Raw genomic sequence first — 18,215 nt, forward strand, 5'->3', positions numbered from 1 at the left:
CGATAGAAGAGCAATTAAATATTAAAAATGATTATGAGAGAAACATTGGATGTCCTATGCAGAAAGAGACAATCATGCAAAAATAAAATCCTACATGCCTTTTTAATACGGAATAGCTATTCCGTGGAATTGATAATTGATAATTGATAAATGCCGTGGACTCACTAGCGACCAGGTCCTAGTCTCCTAGATACAAGTTGAGATTGCCAATAACCTATGACTACTTTATTTTAAAACAAAAAATTTATATAAAATTATATGGCTACTTTCACCATAACAAGAACAAAGTTCTATGTAAAATCATTTTTAGATATTCTACGATTCTTGAGCCTTTTTTTAGAGAAAATAGAAATTCTTGGGCAAATTCCAAAAATTGCCGAGCACCGAGGAGGCCCAAGCCCAACTCTCAACGAACACCCACTTGAAAAGGCCGAAAGGCAAGGCAAACGCAAATGCCACGACCCGCCTGGCCACTACCTCCCCACTCGCCGGCGTAGCCGCATGACACCCGCCGCCGGCCGGCCATCCCCTACGGTCGCCACCCTCCTCGGCCGCAGCCGCACCGCCCGCTGCGTCGCGCAGGTCCAATCCCTCATCGTCCTCCTCGGCCTCCACAACCACCAGTCCCTCGTCGCCCGCTTCGCCGCCACCTACAATGACCTCGCGTCCCCCTCCCCCATCACAGCCGCCGCCAGCAGGCCATCCCCCGCAGTCGCCACCCTCCTCGGCCGCTGCCGCTCGACTCGCTGCCTCGCCCAGCTCCACGCCCGCATCATCCGCCTTGGTCTCCACAACCACCACGCCCTCCTCGCCCGCTTCGCCGCTGCCTGCGACGCCCTCGAGTGCCCCTCCGTCGCCGCCTCGTTCATCACCGTTCTTCCCGAATCCCACACCGCCCCGCTTCGCCTCCGCAACGCCGTGCTCGCATCCCTCGCTCGCCACGCTCCGCTCCACGCAGCGCTCGCGGAGTTCAACCTGCTCCTCCAACGAGGCGTGCGCCCCGACTCCTTCTCATTCCCTTGCCTCCTCCGCGCGTGCGCCCGCGCATCCTGCATCCCAGCCGGACGCGCCCTGCACGCCGCCGCCATCCGCCTCGGCGTCCACGCCAACCTCTTCGTCCGCACGGCGCTCATCCAGTTCTACGGGAGGTGCGGCGCGGCCTGCGCGGCCCGGGCTCTATTTGATCAAATCGACATCCCCAGTGATGTTTCCTGGACCGCCATTATTGTGGCCTATGTCAACAATGGTGACATTGTGGCCGCCAGAGAGCTGTTTGATAGAATGCCACTGCGGAACATGGTGCACTGGAATGTGATGGTTGATGGGTATGTAAAGTGTGGGGACTTGGAGGGCGCAAGGAGGCTGTTTGATGAAATGCCTGAGAGAACTACTACGGCATGCACATCGTTGATTGGTGGCTATGCAAAGTCAGGGAACTTGGAAGTTGCTAGATCATTGTTTGATAAGTTAGAGGACCGGGATGTGTTCTCATGGTCAGCGATGATATCAGGTTATGCGCAGAATGGTTACCCTGGAGAGGCATTGAGGATTTTCGATGAGTTCCAAGAGAAAGGCATATGCCCAGATGAGCTTGTTGTTGTTGGTCTGATGTCAGCATGCTCCCAATTAGGTAATGTCAGGTTGGCACGGTGGATTGAAGATTATATCGCAAAGTACTCGATAGATGTGAACAATGCCCATGTGTTGGCTGGTCTTGTGAACATGAATGCAAAGTGTGGGAACTTGGAGAGGGCTACTGTTTTGTTTGAGTCAATGCCAGTTCGAGATGTGTTTTCATATTGTTCACTGATGCAAGGTCATTGCCTCCATGGTTCAGCTAATAAGGCTGTTGAACTTTTCTCTCGGATGCTTTTGGAGGGCCTTTCCCCCGATAATGCTGTGTTTACAGTTGTTTTAACAGCTTGCAGTCATGCTGGTCTAGTAGAAGAAGGGAAGAAGTTCTTTGATATGATGAAGAATGTGTACTTGATTGTGCCTTCTGGTGAGCATTATGCTTGCCTTGTCAGTCTTCTTGGACGATGTGGGATGCTAAAAGAGGCATACGAGCTTGTAATGTCGATGCCAGGGAAACCTCATCCTGGAGCATGGGGTGCACTGCTGGGTGGATGCAAGCTTTACGGTAACATTGAGCTTGGAAAAATCGCAGCAAAGAAGCTTTTTGAAATTGAACCGGATAATGCTGGAAATTATGTCTCTCTATCAAATATGTATGCTAACATTGACAGGTGGGGAAATGTTTCTGAACTTAGAGCTGAGATGACTGAAAAGAGGATAACAAAAATTGCAGGTCGTACCCTAGTTTTGCAATGAAGCTGTGTTGACTAGAACGATGCATTTATCTTGACTTATGTTACTGGGCCCCATTGGAACCTGAGGGGGCTGTAAATGAAGAAAAGAGACCTCACGACTGCTATGAATGAATGGAAAACAAGATATCATTCCGAAGTGATGCAGATGGTGGAAGTTCAGCATAAGCTGACATAGACAACATGCTGACCAACAGGCTGTTGTGTTAATAATAGGCAGGAGACCACACTTAATTTGCTTAGTGTTTTCACAGTTTCCTGCCAATTAAACATTCTCAGAGCCGGGAGGATGCTTTGATTGCTGGTGAGACCATCCACTGCTGCCATTGCTGATGAAATGATTTCCTGCGAGTGCTCCCTCCTGCTTAGTCTTTCCTTCCTTTTTTTTCTGACTGCATCAATTTTTACCTGTTAATTCTAGTCATCTAGTGTTTTTTTAGTGATTACCGGTGAACTCAGACTTCCAGCAAATAAACTGCTGCTAGGGGTGATAATGGATCATGGCCCTAATGCCCCCTTCAATCCAACTCAACCTTAATCATCCTTAACTAAAAAATATGTAAAATATGAGCCCGATCCTTAAAATTTATAGGCTAATTTTTTAGGCCCTTTACCATCCCTAACTGCTACCATTGATACGATGAAATGGTTGCTGGCCTAGGACCACTTTTATCTAGGGATGCATGTTGGTATCCAATGAGTAATTCTGGGTCACTTAGTTCTTTTCTTTTTCTTGCTTTGGAATACTTGTTTGAATGAGATTTGGTTTGACCCAATGATCCATTGATCCAGAAAAAGGAAAACTGCATCCCTACTTTTATTAGATGCTTGGATTAGTGTAACCTGTTAGTTATCTAAGGGCTTCTTTGAATAAGGAATCGTTCTTGAAACTTATCCTTTCCGATATGGTCTTGTCAAATTTCAGGATTGATGATTTGAGATTTTCTGGAGAAGGGTTACATATTACATTAATGATTGGTAATTGCTTGGATATGAAACCTGTTAGAGTATGGTTGTGTTTGGTTAGGCTGTGGCTTTTGGAAAAGCTGCTGTGAGCTGTGGAAAAGCTGCTGTGAAAAATCTGCTGTGGAAAAAGCAGAAGACTGTTTGGTTAGAGCAGCTGTGAGCTGCGGGAAATTGTGTACTGTGGGAAACTGTGTGCTGTGTGCGACGTCGGGGCGGCCGGGGTGGCGCGGACTTGGGCGGGCGGCGTTGGGCTGGGGCGGCCGGGGTACTCTGGATCCGGGGCGTCGGGGCGGCCGGGGCGGCGCGGCGGCGGTCCCTGGGGGCGGGCGGCGCGGCGGCGGGGCAGGCGGTGCGACCGGGGCGGCGCGGCGGCGGGACGGGGCGGGGCGGCGCAGCAGCAGGCGGCGCGGCGCCGGGCGGGGTGCGGCAGGAGGGGGCGGGTTGCGGGATGGGAACGGAGGCGGGATAGAGCGGATGGGGACGGGAGGTGGGATAGAATGAACCGTTTTTTTTATAATCAGTGGCAGGTGGGTAATTTTTTGCCCCAAAAGCCATCGAAAGCAGAGGGGTAGGTGCTTTTGCCTTTGTACTACGGCGAAAGCTGCTTTTGGGCAAAAGCATCTAGGGCGTTTAAGCCCTTTGGTTGGCTTTTGGCTTTTGCAAAAGCAAAAGCAGGTGCAAAAGTCCAACCAAAGGCACCCTATATTAGTCAACTCCGGATATGGTTAGTTTAGGATTGATTGTAATCCCAGGATAACCTTCCTTATCTCTAGGAGAGGCTACTTGCCCTCCAAGCCATGTACTCCTATATATTCGCCCTAGAGGCTCAATGCAATATATCCCACGCATTATACCCAATCTTACATGGTATCACGAGTCTAGATTCTAACCCTAGGTCTCCGGCTTCCGCTGCCCTCGCGCCGCCCCCGGGGACATCGATCTCCGCCGGGGGCAGCGCCCTCATAGGATCCACGCGGATCCCTATGATCCGCCGCGCCGTCGTGGTCTCGCAACAGCAAAGGAACGTACCTCGACCCGTGGCCCATCCATGGTGGTTCCGCTCGTCATCCTCGTCGGGCACCACATCGCCATGGGGCCGCCGCCGGGCCTGCCATGCCTTCGCGTTGTCGCTCCCTCTGGCACCGCGTTTGGATCTGTGCCCCTCCGCGCAACAGGCCAGGCGGCCCCCTCCTACCAGCGCTGCCGCACCGCTGCCTTGAGCGCGAGTGTGTGGCTGCAGAGGCAGATCGTGGGGTCGCCAGGCTACCACGCCGTTGGGGCTGTCGGGCCACTGCACCGCCAATCGACACCTTTGCCGGGCCGCCGCGCCGTGGGGCTCCGCCCCTTCCCCGCTCCCCCCTCCTACCTGCGCTGCCGCACCACTGCCTTGAGCGCGAGTGAGTGGCCGCGGAGGAAGTACCTGGAGGTTCGTATTGTTGCTGCTGTTTTATTTTTTTTTCCGATCAAAGATCGGTTTGCGTCGCCCTGCCGTTCGTCGCCACTCCATCGTCGACACTCCTGAGGATGAGGTTGTCGCTGCGCCTTCCCAGGCTGCAGCGCCGACGCTCGTGGTCAAGCCATCATTGCCGGTGTTGCCACCTTTTTAGGCGGTGGCGCCATCCGCTGCTGGTCCTCGTCAAGCTGGCACTCGATCTGAGTCCGCGCCTACTACCGTTTTTGCACGGACACCGCCGCCGATGTTGCTGAAGGAAGACGCCGGAGCGCTTTTCATCCGCCGCTCACCATCCTGCTGCTGTCATCGGCAAGAAGCTGCTGATTTTGTGTACTCGCATGCCTTTGTTGACGCTTCAGACATGCGCCCTCCTCCACGGCTTAGACCACGTCCACCTCGACCTTGGCTACTTTGGCACTAAAGGGCTATCATCTGCATTAGCTACTCTAGTCGAAGCATTCGCACCGGCGTTCCGACTGCGGGGGATATCTCCATTGTTCTCCAGTCTGTCTGTTCGTGTTGCTACCACTACGACTGCGGGGGGATGTTAGAGTATATTAGGCAACTCCGGATATGGTTAGTTTAGGATTGATTGTAATCCCGGGATAACCTTCCTTATCTCTAGGAGAGGCTACTTGCCCTCCAAGCCATGTACTCCTATATATTCGCCCTAGAGGCTCAATGCAATATATCCCACGCATTATACCCAATCTTACAAAACCAATGTATGCACTTGGTTTGTTTCCTGCTATATATCGAATCTTTAATTCTATTTGGATTCATGGAGGTATTCTAACGAGAAATGAGCCTGCTTGGCCATCTTGGGATCATTCCAGGTTAAGAAAACTAGCACGTTGTATCATGTAATCTGACCCTGTACGCATTATTGAAATACTGATTCTACAACTTTCTATATAATCCCCTTCGAACTGGCTTAGCAATATTAATATTAGTTACTGATTCTGTTTTAAGTTTCTTCCTTGTACTCCCTTTGTTTCATTTATAGGGCATATTGGGATTTGAGAGGTCAAAATTTGTAAGCTTTGACTAATAGTTAAGTCAAAGTATATTGTATGCATGTTTTGTGTGCAAAAGTTGTATCATCAGATTTGTACTTCACAAATGCTTTAATAAGATATTGATTTTTAGGAATTAAGAATAATAATATATTATTGGAGATTTAATGGCGAAAGTATACTTTTAAATAGTTTTTAAAATCCTATTAATCCCTATAAAAGGAAACAGAGGGGTTTCAGCAATATAATTCTGGTGGCCTGTAGTAATTTTTTGTTTTACTCGCGGTAATACTTGCGATATGTGATACCAATTTAGAGTTAAGCTAAATCCGTGTAAGCTAAATCCGTGTAACCAACAAAATAACCATTTCTTGTATCTTATAAAAGCAGCACATTGTAAATTATAGAAGTTCTGTTAGTGGAGAAGTTAACAAGGAGACAAGGCAATTTTTTTTCCTTGAAAACAAGGCACAAGGCAATAAGGGTGAGGCACCTTCCATATGTGGGTCATCAAAGCCTTTTTGTGTGCTACTATTATGCTCCTTGCAATTTCTCTAGTACTTAAAGCATTGGAGTTGGTGGTGATGGTGTGCCACCACCACTTTGCCCCTAAACTTCACCTTATTTTTCCCACCAATGCCCTTAAGTCTGATTTTGTCATTATATTCCCTCTATGTCACCATTTTCAAATGAACTATCTATGCACATGTAATAGTTTGATTTGTTTCACCGTTGCAACGCACGGACAATTTTGCTAGTGTTAAGAGTTATCTCAAAGCTGCTTGCATCCTAAATGTCCTATCGTCTTGCATGAACTGAGTGTCAAATTTGTTGGGAAGAGCACCCTCTCATCTTGTTATAATATCAAAATCAAACATTCAAACTTTAAACTTTGGACTGCACTACGTTAAATTCTATCAAGCTATTTTAGCTCTACCTGGCCTTTTGTATGAACTTCTTTTTTATAGTGAGTTGTTGAACACCATCTTCTCAAGTTAAAGAAAAACACATGTTCTTTTTGCACAGGGACGTAGGTGTAGGCGAGTCTCGGTACCATGGTTCATTTATGGCTTGAACTTGAATAACACCAGCATCTAAATGAAATGTATTGCTTCAGAAGTTCATTTACTATAAGTTTTGGAGCTGCTGAACATGCATGCCTCAGTATATAATCCTGCATGCTCACTGCTGAGTTCAGTTGCACTTGCCAAACACAACTAGCACTGGAGTATTTCTTTTATGGGTGTTTTTGTAATCTCTTGCAGGCTCCGTGGAAGATCAGGATGCTGTTGTACAAATATGGTCCTGATCAAGACATGAAGTTTTTTACATTTGTTATGAAGGTACTTTTAATCTTGACCCTTAAGAATCAATAGAGAGTAGCTGTATTGCCTGTCAGTAGTACTGTTAAGGCAAATGCTTCTATATCATCAATATATCATGCATTTTTCTTATTATTAACTTGTCAAGGACCGAAACATGGTGTATCTGCTTTTTTGTTCAATTTTCACGGTGCTTCCATGGTCTGCCATTTGCTACCGCAAATATTTGTCACCAAGCAGTAGCCACATTAACTTACACATAGCATTATGGTGCAGCTATGCATAAACTTTTTGAAAATAATTTTTAGAAGGTCACATGCTTACATTTCCTGGAGATCCAAGTAGGTGGCCATATATAGAGTAATAGAAAGATCAAATTTGAATCGTAATGTTGCACTGCTGAATTTTAATACTGTATTGACTTCTGACTCAAAATGTCAATGCCTAAAGTATAAAGTTATTTTACTTTTATATCGGGTGTAGATGTTAAAGCATACACAGATTTAATATGTGATGTGCATTCAAAAATGTTCGTGACCATGTGCTAACTGAACAACTGAGATATTAACAGTCAAGTTCATTGTTGACAACTGTTAGTTTCTGTAATCATAGCGAGAACCAATATTCAGGTGGAATTTGTTTGTATTTCCTAATAGCAGTCTGATCCCAGTCGAGTTTGAAAAATCTGATACACCCAGGCACAGCTTCTTTTATTGTTGATACCAATGGTGTGGTAGTTTCAGGCTTTCAATTCTGGAGAGGGCTTGAAAAAGATGACTTGTTGGTTTACTTGATGCCATACTCATGAAGTGTAGGGCCTGTTTAGTTCAAATGCAGATCTGTCAAAAGGTCTCAATGCTCACGAGCAACACGTGCGGTCCTTGTGAAGCTTGATTTGAGCCCAGTTCAAACTCTACATAAGCTGAGCTTATGCCTAGACCAAGGTTGATTGGTATGATTAAGGCTCAACTCACTCAGTTTTCCCAAGACATGATGTATGCATCCCAAATTTTAAGCTGAGATCGCGCTTACTAAAACTCTCCCCAAGCTTGTACACGAAGCAGTTGCTCAGTTTTTGTGAGCTGAGCTTGAGGTTACTTGAGCTTTGGTTGAGCTGTCATAAAAGGTTTTATATTGAACTGTAGAAAAAACACCTCTTTCCCTGCATTTCCAGATTATTATAAACTCAATTAACTGATTTCTCGAGCTTCCTTTAGCTGAGCTTGAGCCTCCATGAGCTTTGGCGGAGCCAAGCTAGTGCCCAGCTCTAAGCTCAAAAGGCCAATTTACACTCAGCTTGAACCTAGGCAGGCGCACTCTGCTTGGCTTGTTTGCAGTTTTATTGAATTTAATTGTGTTCTTATTACTTGAAAGTCCACTAGGCTACATTGTACTCGTTACACTAACATGTCAAGCAGTTGCCATTAATGCTCACATGCTATTTACCTTTTGGTTCGAGGAAAGGTACTTTCAGATGCTTCCATTTGGGATACCTCCGGTTATGGCCGGTTGCAGAATCGGTACTATAGTAAGTTAGTAAGTAACATGTCACAGTCACACGTCTGTTAAATTATGGCCTCTTGTCCTAGTCATAAAGAAAGAGATTAGACTGATTCCTAGATGGATTCAAGTGGACCCACCTTTCATAGTGCTTCTTGCCTTTTCGTCTGCGTACCGGCATACAAAATGCCTGTGTGATTTTGTGGTCCAGCATTATGTGATTGAGAAATGTCAGAGCTCATAGTAGTTTCTGGGCTTTATAAAGCCAATGATAGTCATGGTAATTAGAGTAATGCTTCTAGGATTATACATGTGTGTAAATCAGCAAATAAGCGGATTTCATTGCGAGTCATGATTGCTTATATATTTGCATATTCTTAGTAACTAACCAGAGCATGACTTGTTATTATATTTGCTTTGCTTTATGAAATTTCGAGGTATTGGTTATTATGGCAAAAAAAAAAAACAAAACAAAGTTGAGCTTGAACAGATCCATGCATAGCAACATGGTGGGATCATTGGCGAGCCATGATGGTCAGTCTTTTCGGATTATAACGGGATATTAGTGAATTCGTAGGTACAAAATACTTGTGCAGATGTGCTTGAAAGTTAGTGCTTTGCATGTGCTGTCCTAGGTATATAAACCTCACCTAGTGGCTACCCACCTAGCCTGCTGGAGCATCTCGTCCATAGGTGGTGCACGATCTTTTGTGTTTAGGTGTATGGATCTTTTGCGGCCTGTTTATGGCAGACAAACTTATCTTCATGTCGAGGGTATTAATAACTTGCCCGCGTATGGCCCTGCACCAGTACCACTCTCCCAGGTCAATGATCTTGTTATTAATGAAATCGAGCCTGACCTTATGGTATTCATAGTAGTAGCTTCATAACAGTAACAACAATTTGGGGAGTATATAAAAAAATATTTAAACTCTCTGCTTATCTGGTTGCTGTGTCTTAGATTCTTAGTGGGATGTGTGCCTGTGAGCACTATGTCTTCCTGTGGGCATGCGCACGAGTGTATGTGCATGTCGTGGCACATGTCTACCATCATGGTACACGTACTGAATCCTGTGGTAGTGCCTCTTGGAGGAAGTTCGCAGTTCTTGGGGTGGTGCAGATGGGTGCTGATCTTTGTTTGGCGATTGAGCCATTGAGGTGTGATTATATGACAAAGAATCTCTCTGCATAAGAACCTTCTGACATGTAGGCAAATCTGTTGAAGAAGTGAGTCTAATGTATGTTGGACTATAGTGACGAGTCTCATGCAGTTTCACTTATAGGATTGACTGAATCATATGATCCATTTTTTTGGCAGGTTGCTAGAAGCTATTCAAGTTTTGAGTCATAAAATGCTCTGCTTGGATTAATAATTTCATCAACTTTTCTCCTATAATTTAAATAATATTAATGTCATGTTGCACCAGTGCTTCTCCGTATATCTTCCATGGAAAGTTTTAAACAAACAATAGAAGCATATAGTTAAATTGTTTCGAGCATATAGGACAAGTATAAGCTGGAACAGAACATGAAATGGAAAAAATATTGAATAAGATCTAGACTGGTCCTATGGGTTGACATTAGGACTATAGTTTGAACTAAGACACTTATGGTGGTATTATGGAGGTTCAAAACTTTTTTGTGTAGTTTATTCAAGTTGGGCTATGAAGTTCATGGCAGTATCTTGAAGCAACTGCGTTAATGCTTTGTTCCCTCTAACAACGTGTCAGTTTCTTGCAGTAGTCAACTCCTGAGTTCTTACTAGCATTAAAAGGAAGATTAATGTGATGCCTGCACTCTGAGTCCACTATCTTCAAATAAGTTAAACAAATTCTAGCTTAATGCATTGTTTTTCCTTTTGTTTTTTAAAGGATGCTTCGGATGCTTTAATGCATTGTTAGTTGGACGCGCTCGTGCGTGTGTGAGAAGATTAGGCGTTTGACTCACTCCTGCAACATTAATGCGCAGGATCTTTTCACTTGTGACTAGAATATGATACTTAGCCTTAAATTGCTTTTGAACCGCGAGTAACAGATAGCTGTGGCACTTAAACCCCACGGTGTTGCAAGGTTAAGATAATGGGAAGATGTTCCCTTCGTGGGTGGGATGATCTATTTTTCTATTCTTCCAAAGCAATAGGGGAGAGATGGAAATCTAATGCCGACTGCCAATAGGAAGACTGCTATCAGTTTCTCTACATATCTTTTCTTTTCATCTTTCAATTGCGAAGATTTCAGAATCAAGTAAATGTTGATCATTATGAGTTTGGAGCTTCCTAGTGTAATCATTTTTTTTTCTAATTCACCTTTCTTTCTTTTTCAGGATTTGAAGGGATCGCATGAAGTATGCAATGATGGGCCACTTTAGGAATAAATGACACACTTCTGGATAATTGGCTGCGGCACAAATTACTTAATTTTTTTTTGCCATCCTGTGGCTTTTTACTGATAAGTTTTGCTGGATATTACACGCTTATGTTACTCGGTGCTACATGATTATTGTTAGGTGCTTCTCCATATCGCTGCATTGTCGCTCCAACTTGAAGATGACTATCACAGATCTCCTCGGGAAAAATGGTAATTATCTCGGTTTAGGCACATGAAGCGCCTTTGGAGTTATCAGGCACCAGGTTTGCTGCCTGCAAGGCAAACTGCTCTTTTAATAAGTGATGAAAGACGCCTAAGGCATCTTATACATGATTTGTATTTTATGAAAACATTAAGAACCAATACAGAAAAAACTGTACCATAAAGGAGAATTACAGCCAATTTGACAAATTCTTCCTCCACTGCATCGATCCCAAACTGAGAACCAGGTAAGATCTAGACGAATTCTAGTTGCACGGTGGCTTTTGGAAATCGCAAAGGTTGCCTGTCCATACAAGGCAACTTTTAGAGAGATTGCTAGATGCAGTAATACTTTTTCTAAGCTATCAGGAGGTATTATCTAGGAACAAGCAGGGTTGATCATGGGAATGTTTTAGGAAAAGAAAGAAAAACAGTAGGAATTCATTTGTTTTTGTTATGCACGACTTGCAAAGTGAAGGGGAGATATGTTATTTGGTGGTAGAAATTGTATAAAGTTTGGAAAAATAAAAAGATTTTAAATTCTAGTAACAGACACTACATTTTTTTTTACCTCAATCTCCCTGGCACCACTATATTGCCGTAGAAAATTAAAATGGCAAACAATTGAAACCCAACATTACATGGGCTAAATCGTGCATTTTGCACTGCGGTTTCTCTATTTCTTCTAATATACAATTCAAATATAGTAGCTGATTTCATTAAAAAAACAAATTATTAACGCACTACAGAGCACTACTCAGCTCTAAGGTACGTGCTGCATCTGCACATCCTAGCCACCTATGTAACTTAAATTTACATAAGGAATTTGAGTCACACTACTTATCACAAAAAGGGTGACCGCATCAACAGTTCAACACTTCGACGCCATGTGAGCGGCCATTTATCCGGTTAACCCCAGCAGGCCTGCACCAGAAATCAAGCTGTGCAGCCTAAAACAGTTCTATATCAGTATCAAGATAAATTAGTAAATTACATACAAAAAGGAATTCAAAAGAACATCTCAGGTGTACAGCAATTTCGGGACTTCTGGAGAAATCATACTTCGTCCGAATACGTTTACTCAGAATTTGATCCATCCCGCTCTGCTAATTTCTCAATCAACAAAAAACAGTGCTACCAGTTGCAACAGGTGAAACCCCAATAGCATGACTGACGCATGGGACTTTTCTTTTTTCCTCTGGTAAGCTTTAATCAACGCATTAGACTGCTCTATGAATTTAAAGAAGGGCACATGGGATTGACCCAAAACACCGACTAATCACAATTTATACATGCAAAATCATTTTAAATTATATCCTGTACTAAGTAACCTAGTGCCACAGTTATGAGCCCACATTCAGGTCAACCCCCCTTGCCTCCGTAGTTGGGCTGAAGTTGCATTCAACTCCGTGCCTTCCACCTGCAATGTTAAACACATCAACAAGGAATCATGGAGAATGATGGCAAAATAATATGCAATCGGGTAAAGCGAATTTTAATCTTTGATCCCAAGGCGAATACAATTCGGCTCTGGATCCCAAAACCATCCATTACTGCTTCCATTTGCCCCAAAAGTGGCATTAATGCTGGGATTAGTTCCAGCAAAGGCACAAGAAAAAACAAATGCACAGATGGCTCTCTCTTAACCAAGTAGAGTAGCAGGCAGTAGCATTGACCAGACCCAATGCAACACACAAACCAAAACAACTTTAAGTGAGTTGTGTGTCATCATCATTAACCAAGGTGAGATATGGAAGCAATCTTGGGAGATTACATTAGTGGGTTCCTACTATGACTTGAAAAGCAATTTTTCGCTCTTTTTTTAAGTGAAAGGAGATTAAGTCGCAAACTGGGATGCAATATCTCCATAATACTAATAAGTCAACTGTCAAATTTAATATATACACTGTCAGCATTTAGACTTTGCAAGCTGGAAACAATCAAAATCCCAGCAGAGCTGTGATTCAGAGTGGGAGATGACTAATAGAAGGGGCTGCTCTTATGTGCATCAAACAAAGTGACATTAATGAGTTTGCTTATCTCTTTGTCATTGTATCAAGATGCGCACCAGGCGATGTATGGGTACAGAGGCCTTGCCTTGCGCCATCTAAAGACTTAATTGTATGAGCTAGCAGCAGCCAGCAGGACACCATCTAGAGTATTGAAGAGCCTCATTTATTCAAATAAACAAAAACAATGGCCCAACGTTCAAGTCCATTTAGTGCTCATTTAGCAGTGTTGTGCATTTGAAATACTGTGCCCAATAAATTCCATTCAAGGCCACATCAAGTTGTGAAATCAGTTGAAGAGCCAGTCAAAATTTTACTGTACAAGATTTATAAATAATCAAAAAGAAAGAAAATTGATGAGTTTTTCAACACTCAACTGCTCAACCAATAATAATTGTCATAATTATCTGATGAGTCCACCTAACTTCCCAGTGGCACATAAGGGATTATTTCTAAAATCTGTTGGAGGTCACTCATTTTCAAAATTTCGAAACATGATTTAGATATCGACAGCAAGCTTCAACTCTCACCCACAATGCAACAAAAATTTTATGCCAAGATCTAGAAAAAAGTTGTGGAGCAATTACTTTTCATCACTAGCAGGCTAAAAAATACCAATTGCAAGCTAAATTTGTTTACTATTACAGTACGCACCATAATAGAAGCTTCCCAGCACTGGTTCTCATTTGGAAAAAGCAAAGCAAAGCAAAACAGCTGTAGATATGTATTCCTGCTCCTCTCTTCCTCATTTAGATTTGTCAATCCTTTGCATATGACCCAACAGGCCACCACAAAGCCTCTCACCTCGCACTTCTCTTCCACCCAACATATATTCAATCCTTCCCTTGCCACTCCCCAACCATGAATATGATAGGCAATAAAATGTGTATAATGTACTACTACTATGAGATAGTGAGTAATTACATGGGAGCGTACCTCTTACTGTCACATTAAAGAAAACCAATTGACCTCCCATCCTTCTCCCACTATAAATACCATCCATCTCTTCTCCAACAGCACCACCAACACCTCTGAGCATTCTAAAGCTCAGAGTCCTCTCCTCTAAGAGCATCACACATCGCTCTCATCTACATCTGCTCACATCCAGCGCTTCATCACCCTACAAAACAGTAAGTTCCCTTGCTATATGTATCCGGGCATCTAATCCTCGTAAGAGTAGGAAATTCATTCTGAGGTGTATATCTCAACCAGCTGATTCAAACGTTTGATGGATGCAGCCATCACATACCATCCAGGATGAGTCGCAGCAACAGGAAGAGCTCTAGGGGCCTTGACCTGAAGCTGAACCTCTCACTTCCGGCAACTGGAGACTCCTCCAGGAGGACGATGGCTGACGAGGAGTCATCCCCGAGCTCCTGCCTGTCATCTGAGAACGAGCATGGCCTGCAGTGGTCCAACAGCCCCGAGGCCACGTCCATGGTTCTTGCAGCCTGCCCTCGCTGCTTCATCTATGTCATGCTCCCCCAGGATGACCCTAGGTGCCCCCAGTGCAAGAGCCCCGTGCTCCTTGACTTCCTGCAGGATAACAACAGTAAGAACAACAGCAATAGCAATAGCAGCAGGAGGAGCAGGAGGGGATGAAGAACATGGTTCCATTAGGCGGCACAACATCAAGAAAAAAGCGCTATATGAAGTCCTAGGTCCAGTAGATCTATTTTGTCTGGTCATTTCTTCAGTGTAACTGTGATATATCCATAAAAATTGTGAAGCTAGCACCCATGTGTTACTATCACAATTTTGATATATCACAGATACACTGGGGACTGGGGACTATATCCTTCATCCTTGTTTCCTCCTTTTGCGGCTCTAAATGTAATAGTTTTGCTTAGAGATAGGACCAGACTTCCTGCCTTTTCATTTCAAGATAACAAGAAAAGTTCACCCCTGATAGTGTGAAATTGAGAAGTAACTTCATCCTATCATCCATATGAGTTTCAAATCCGAGTTTGCCCAAGTCACGAATTCCAATTTCATCAATGTTTTATGTTAGATAAGTCATCCAAACCCAAAACAGGAAGAAGGGGATAACACAGGAAGAACAGTCAACCCCAGAAATGGGGTGTTAGGAAGTTGGCATCACCGGTTAGCTGAACTGACCAATTGGCATTACTGCTTCCACGTTGCAACATAAAGAGGGTGCTTCATGGACTTTCTCAGCTAGCCCTGAAGAAGACGTTAAGCAATTGAAATGGTGATGGAATTTCAAATTGGAAAGAGATATATTTAAAACAGTTGAAAAAAGATGGAGTGACGCCATGCAATAAATACTGATAAATTTCAGCATTAGTCACTCTATCTCTTTCCATTATACATCCATCTGAATACGTGCATTATGACGCAACAACCTGACTCAATGCTGCTTTGGTCAACTTTGTCAAGCCAATATATTTTAGTTCACTTGATAAAGACGCCTCAGGTTAAGTCCAGATCATCATTATCAGATACATGACCAGCCATACTACAAGTTGGTCTGAATCACATCAAAAGAAGAAAGATCAAAAGATCAAAAAAAAACATGTGCATATATAGTAGGCGTCCTTTAATTCATGTTGACTGGAAATAGCAAACTTGTCCCTTTCATTTCATTCATTGTAGAAAACAAGTGTTTCACACAGTAATATGGTAGTCTTAGTTCAATGACAAGACAACAGAAAATGAATGAGCTGTTATTAGAGAAGAAGAAATAAAATGACAGGAGCAACATAAGAAATTACAAGAAACATAGCAGAATTGAAATATCAGGCCAAAGTGTATAATGGTATATTTTGATAGTAAAATAAAAAATTAGCTAATTTAACTAGCAACATGTGTAAATAGTTCCAGATACTAAAAGTAAAAAAATCAAGAAGGTAACCAACTAAATAATTCATTTGAATTTATTGTACATACAAAAAAAGGAAATATAGCATTGCAACTCTGCACATTTCTTTCAACATCAGCAAACTTCATCTCAAGTTACAACCCAGACACCCAGTAGTCCAAGAAGCTAAATAGCAAGTGCCTACAACACTACATGTGGAATAGACGAATAATGGGGCTAAAACTGCCAGCCAGATAAAACTGCCTAGTATTCAACATAACTTTTGAAACTCAACAAAAAACAGGATGAGGAGTTACACCACATGAACATGTGCTCTAAAAGAAACGATAGTAATGCATCCAATTGTAAAAAAAAATGTTAATTACATGCGTTTTTTTGCCTTAACAGAGGGATAGGGGGGATTAACATGTAGTCTGACAAAAGAAAACTGCTGACAATATATGATGCTATCCTGACATGTGCAATGGAATATAAGAAACCTACGCGCAACATCTGAAGACTGAAGGCAAGAACATTCACCTAATGCAGGCCCTATTCATCCACCAAGGCTCCCAAGGCCGACAAGTTTGGCTGCATATGCAGTCACCCAAGTGCCGCAGAGGCATATTGCCGGCCATGATCCCGCAGAAATCACATCAAGTCACATGGAAATGTCTCAACGGGACTACCAGATACCGGAGGAGCAACACAATCTCGGCCTAAGATTGGAAGGCTGGGGCATAGTAAAACTGCGACATTGCAGTCTTGCAGTTGCAGACATCTGCACGAGAGAGATTAATTGCAACTAAAGCACAAAATGTAGCTTAAACTGGTGTTGTACGGATCCAAAAAAAGAAGAAATGGTCCCGCAAAAGACTGCAATCACGAATCTGAGCTCAAGATAGGGGTTGTATAAAATCAAACAAGAAAAGCACGAAATGTAGGTGGAAGTGCCCCCAAACAAGCACGGAAAAATCGAGATCTCAACCGCCTCCGAGTGCGTCGGAAAACAAGTGGTTCCCCTAGCTGCTTACGTCGATTCAGAAGCCCGTTCGCCGAGGATGACGAGAGGCTCCGACCTCCGGTATCCGGAGGGCGACGCGCCGATGAAGCCACAGCCGCTGCCGTTTCGCCTCGCCTTCCGAAAGCGACGGCCACAGCCGCTGGATCGACATGGGCTCGTTGGGCCGCGTTGGCCCAAAGCAACCTGGGTTGGTGTAACAAGATGGCTCCGCTAGGCCATGATCGTTAATTTTGGCGACTGTGTGATAAAATTTTGTAAGTTCAAGTTTATACAGTATATTTGGGATCCAAATGATCGCAGCGATAATTTGGACAAATGATGAAAATATTCAAAAGAACGATCACGTTCAGAAGATAGCGGGTCGATGCGCTAGTAGTTTAAACAACGATCACGTTCAGAAGAATCCAGTTGAACCGGTTAAACCGACGGTCCCAGAAGATAGCGGGTCGATGCGCTAGTAGTTTAAACAACGATCACGTTCAGAAGAATCCAGTTGAACCGGTTAAACCGACGCTATAAAAACGGAGAGGTTGGTGCAATAAGGAGATGATATGGTAATCAAGTGAAGAAATGATAGAAGTACCGGTTAAACCGACGGTGCAAGAAAAGACGTCGATGCAAGCGTGCTGTGGTTACTCAGTACGCATATTTTAGTTTTAAAAGAGTTTTCAAGCAAAGCCTTGACCGGTTAAACCAACGGTCGTCGGTGCATTGTATCGGTGCAATGACGTTAGCACAGAATGGTAGTTGGAGTTTAACGGCTAGTAGGCAGGCCGAGTGTGACCGGTTAAACTGAAGGTGACACTGATTTAACCGACGCTTTATGCTTTTCAGGATAAAAGCATATAATAGCTAGAAATAGATCTCTAGCCTATATAAAGCCTCACCTTGGGTTATTTGAGGTGGCTAGATTTCATGAGAAGCTATCCACACTTCTCCAAACCACCTAAGAGCTCATTGATCATATCCTTAGGTTTAGCACAAGTATTGAAAGTGTTAGTGCTAGAATTAGCTTTAGAGAGAGTGAGAGAGCAAGATGTTGCTACCTTGTGTGCTAGTTCTTAAGTGAGCCACAAGTTGTATCTCAGTATGGTTGCTCACCGGCAAGTCGTCGATCCTCTGGCGTGGTTTGGTGCGGCGACGACGGCTTTATACGAGGAACCGTGGAGACCCCTTCCTTCGTAGAGAAAGCTCCTTAGTGGAGACGACA

The 18,215-nt window shown here is 43.6% G+C and overlaps 1 protein-coding gene and 1 long non-coding RNA gene across 2 annotated transcripts; one reads left to right on the forward strand and one right to left on the reverse strand.

Moving 5' to 3' along the window:
* Positions 1-467: 467 nt before the first annotated feature.
* Positions 468-11,100, forward strand: LOC112898828 (putative pentatricopeptide repeat-containing protein At5g37570). Its single transcript, XM_025967131.1, has 3 exons — positions 468-2,631; positions 7,028-7,105; positions 10,907-11,100. The coding sequence occupies exon 1, from the start codon at positions 502-504 to the stop codon at positions 2,329-2,331; it is 1,830 nt and encodes a 609-aa protein (XP_025822916.1). The 5' UTR covers positions 468-501; the 3' UTR covers positions 2,332-2,631; positions 7,028-7,105; positions 10,907-11,100.
* Positions 11,101-12,199: 1,099 nt separating this feature from the next.
* Positions 12,200-14,577, reverse strand: LOC112900142. The gene is made up of 3 exons (XR_003230150.1): positions 14,410-14,577; positions 14,097-14,280; positions 12,200-12,571 (listed from the first exon to the last, which is right to left on the reverse strand). It is a non-coding gene; the product is annotated as an uncharacterized LOC112900142 (long non-coding RNA).
* Between the last annotated feature and the right edge of the window lie 3,638 nt (positions 14,578-18,215).

This window comes from Panicum hallii, chromosome 7, assembly GCF_002211085.1.
Source record: "Panicum hallii strain FIL2 chromosome 7, PHallii_v3.1, whole genome shotgun sequence".
In the NCBI taxonomy this organism is placed as follows: domain Eukaryota; kingdom Viridiplantae; phylum Streptophyta; class Magnoliopsida; order Poales; family Poaceae; genus Panicum; species Panicum hallii.

Excerpts from the sequence above, each read along its gene's own strand:
- LOC112898828 (XM_025967131.1), top strand. The coding sequence starts at position 502 with ATGACACCCGCCGCCGGCCGGCCATCCCCTACGGTCGCCACCCTCCTC.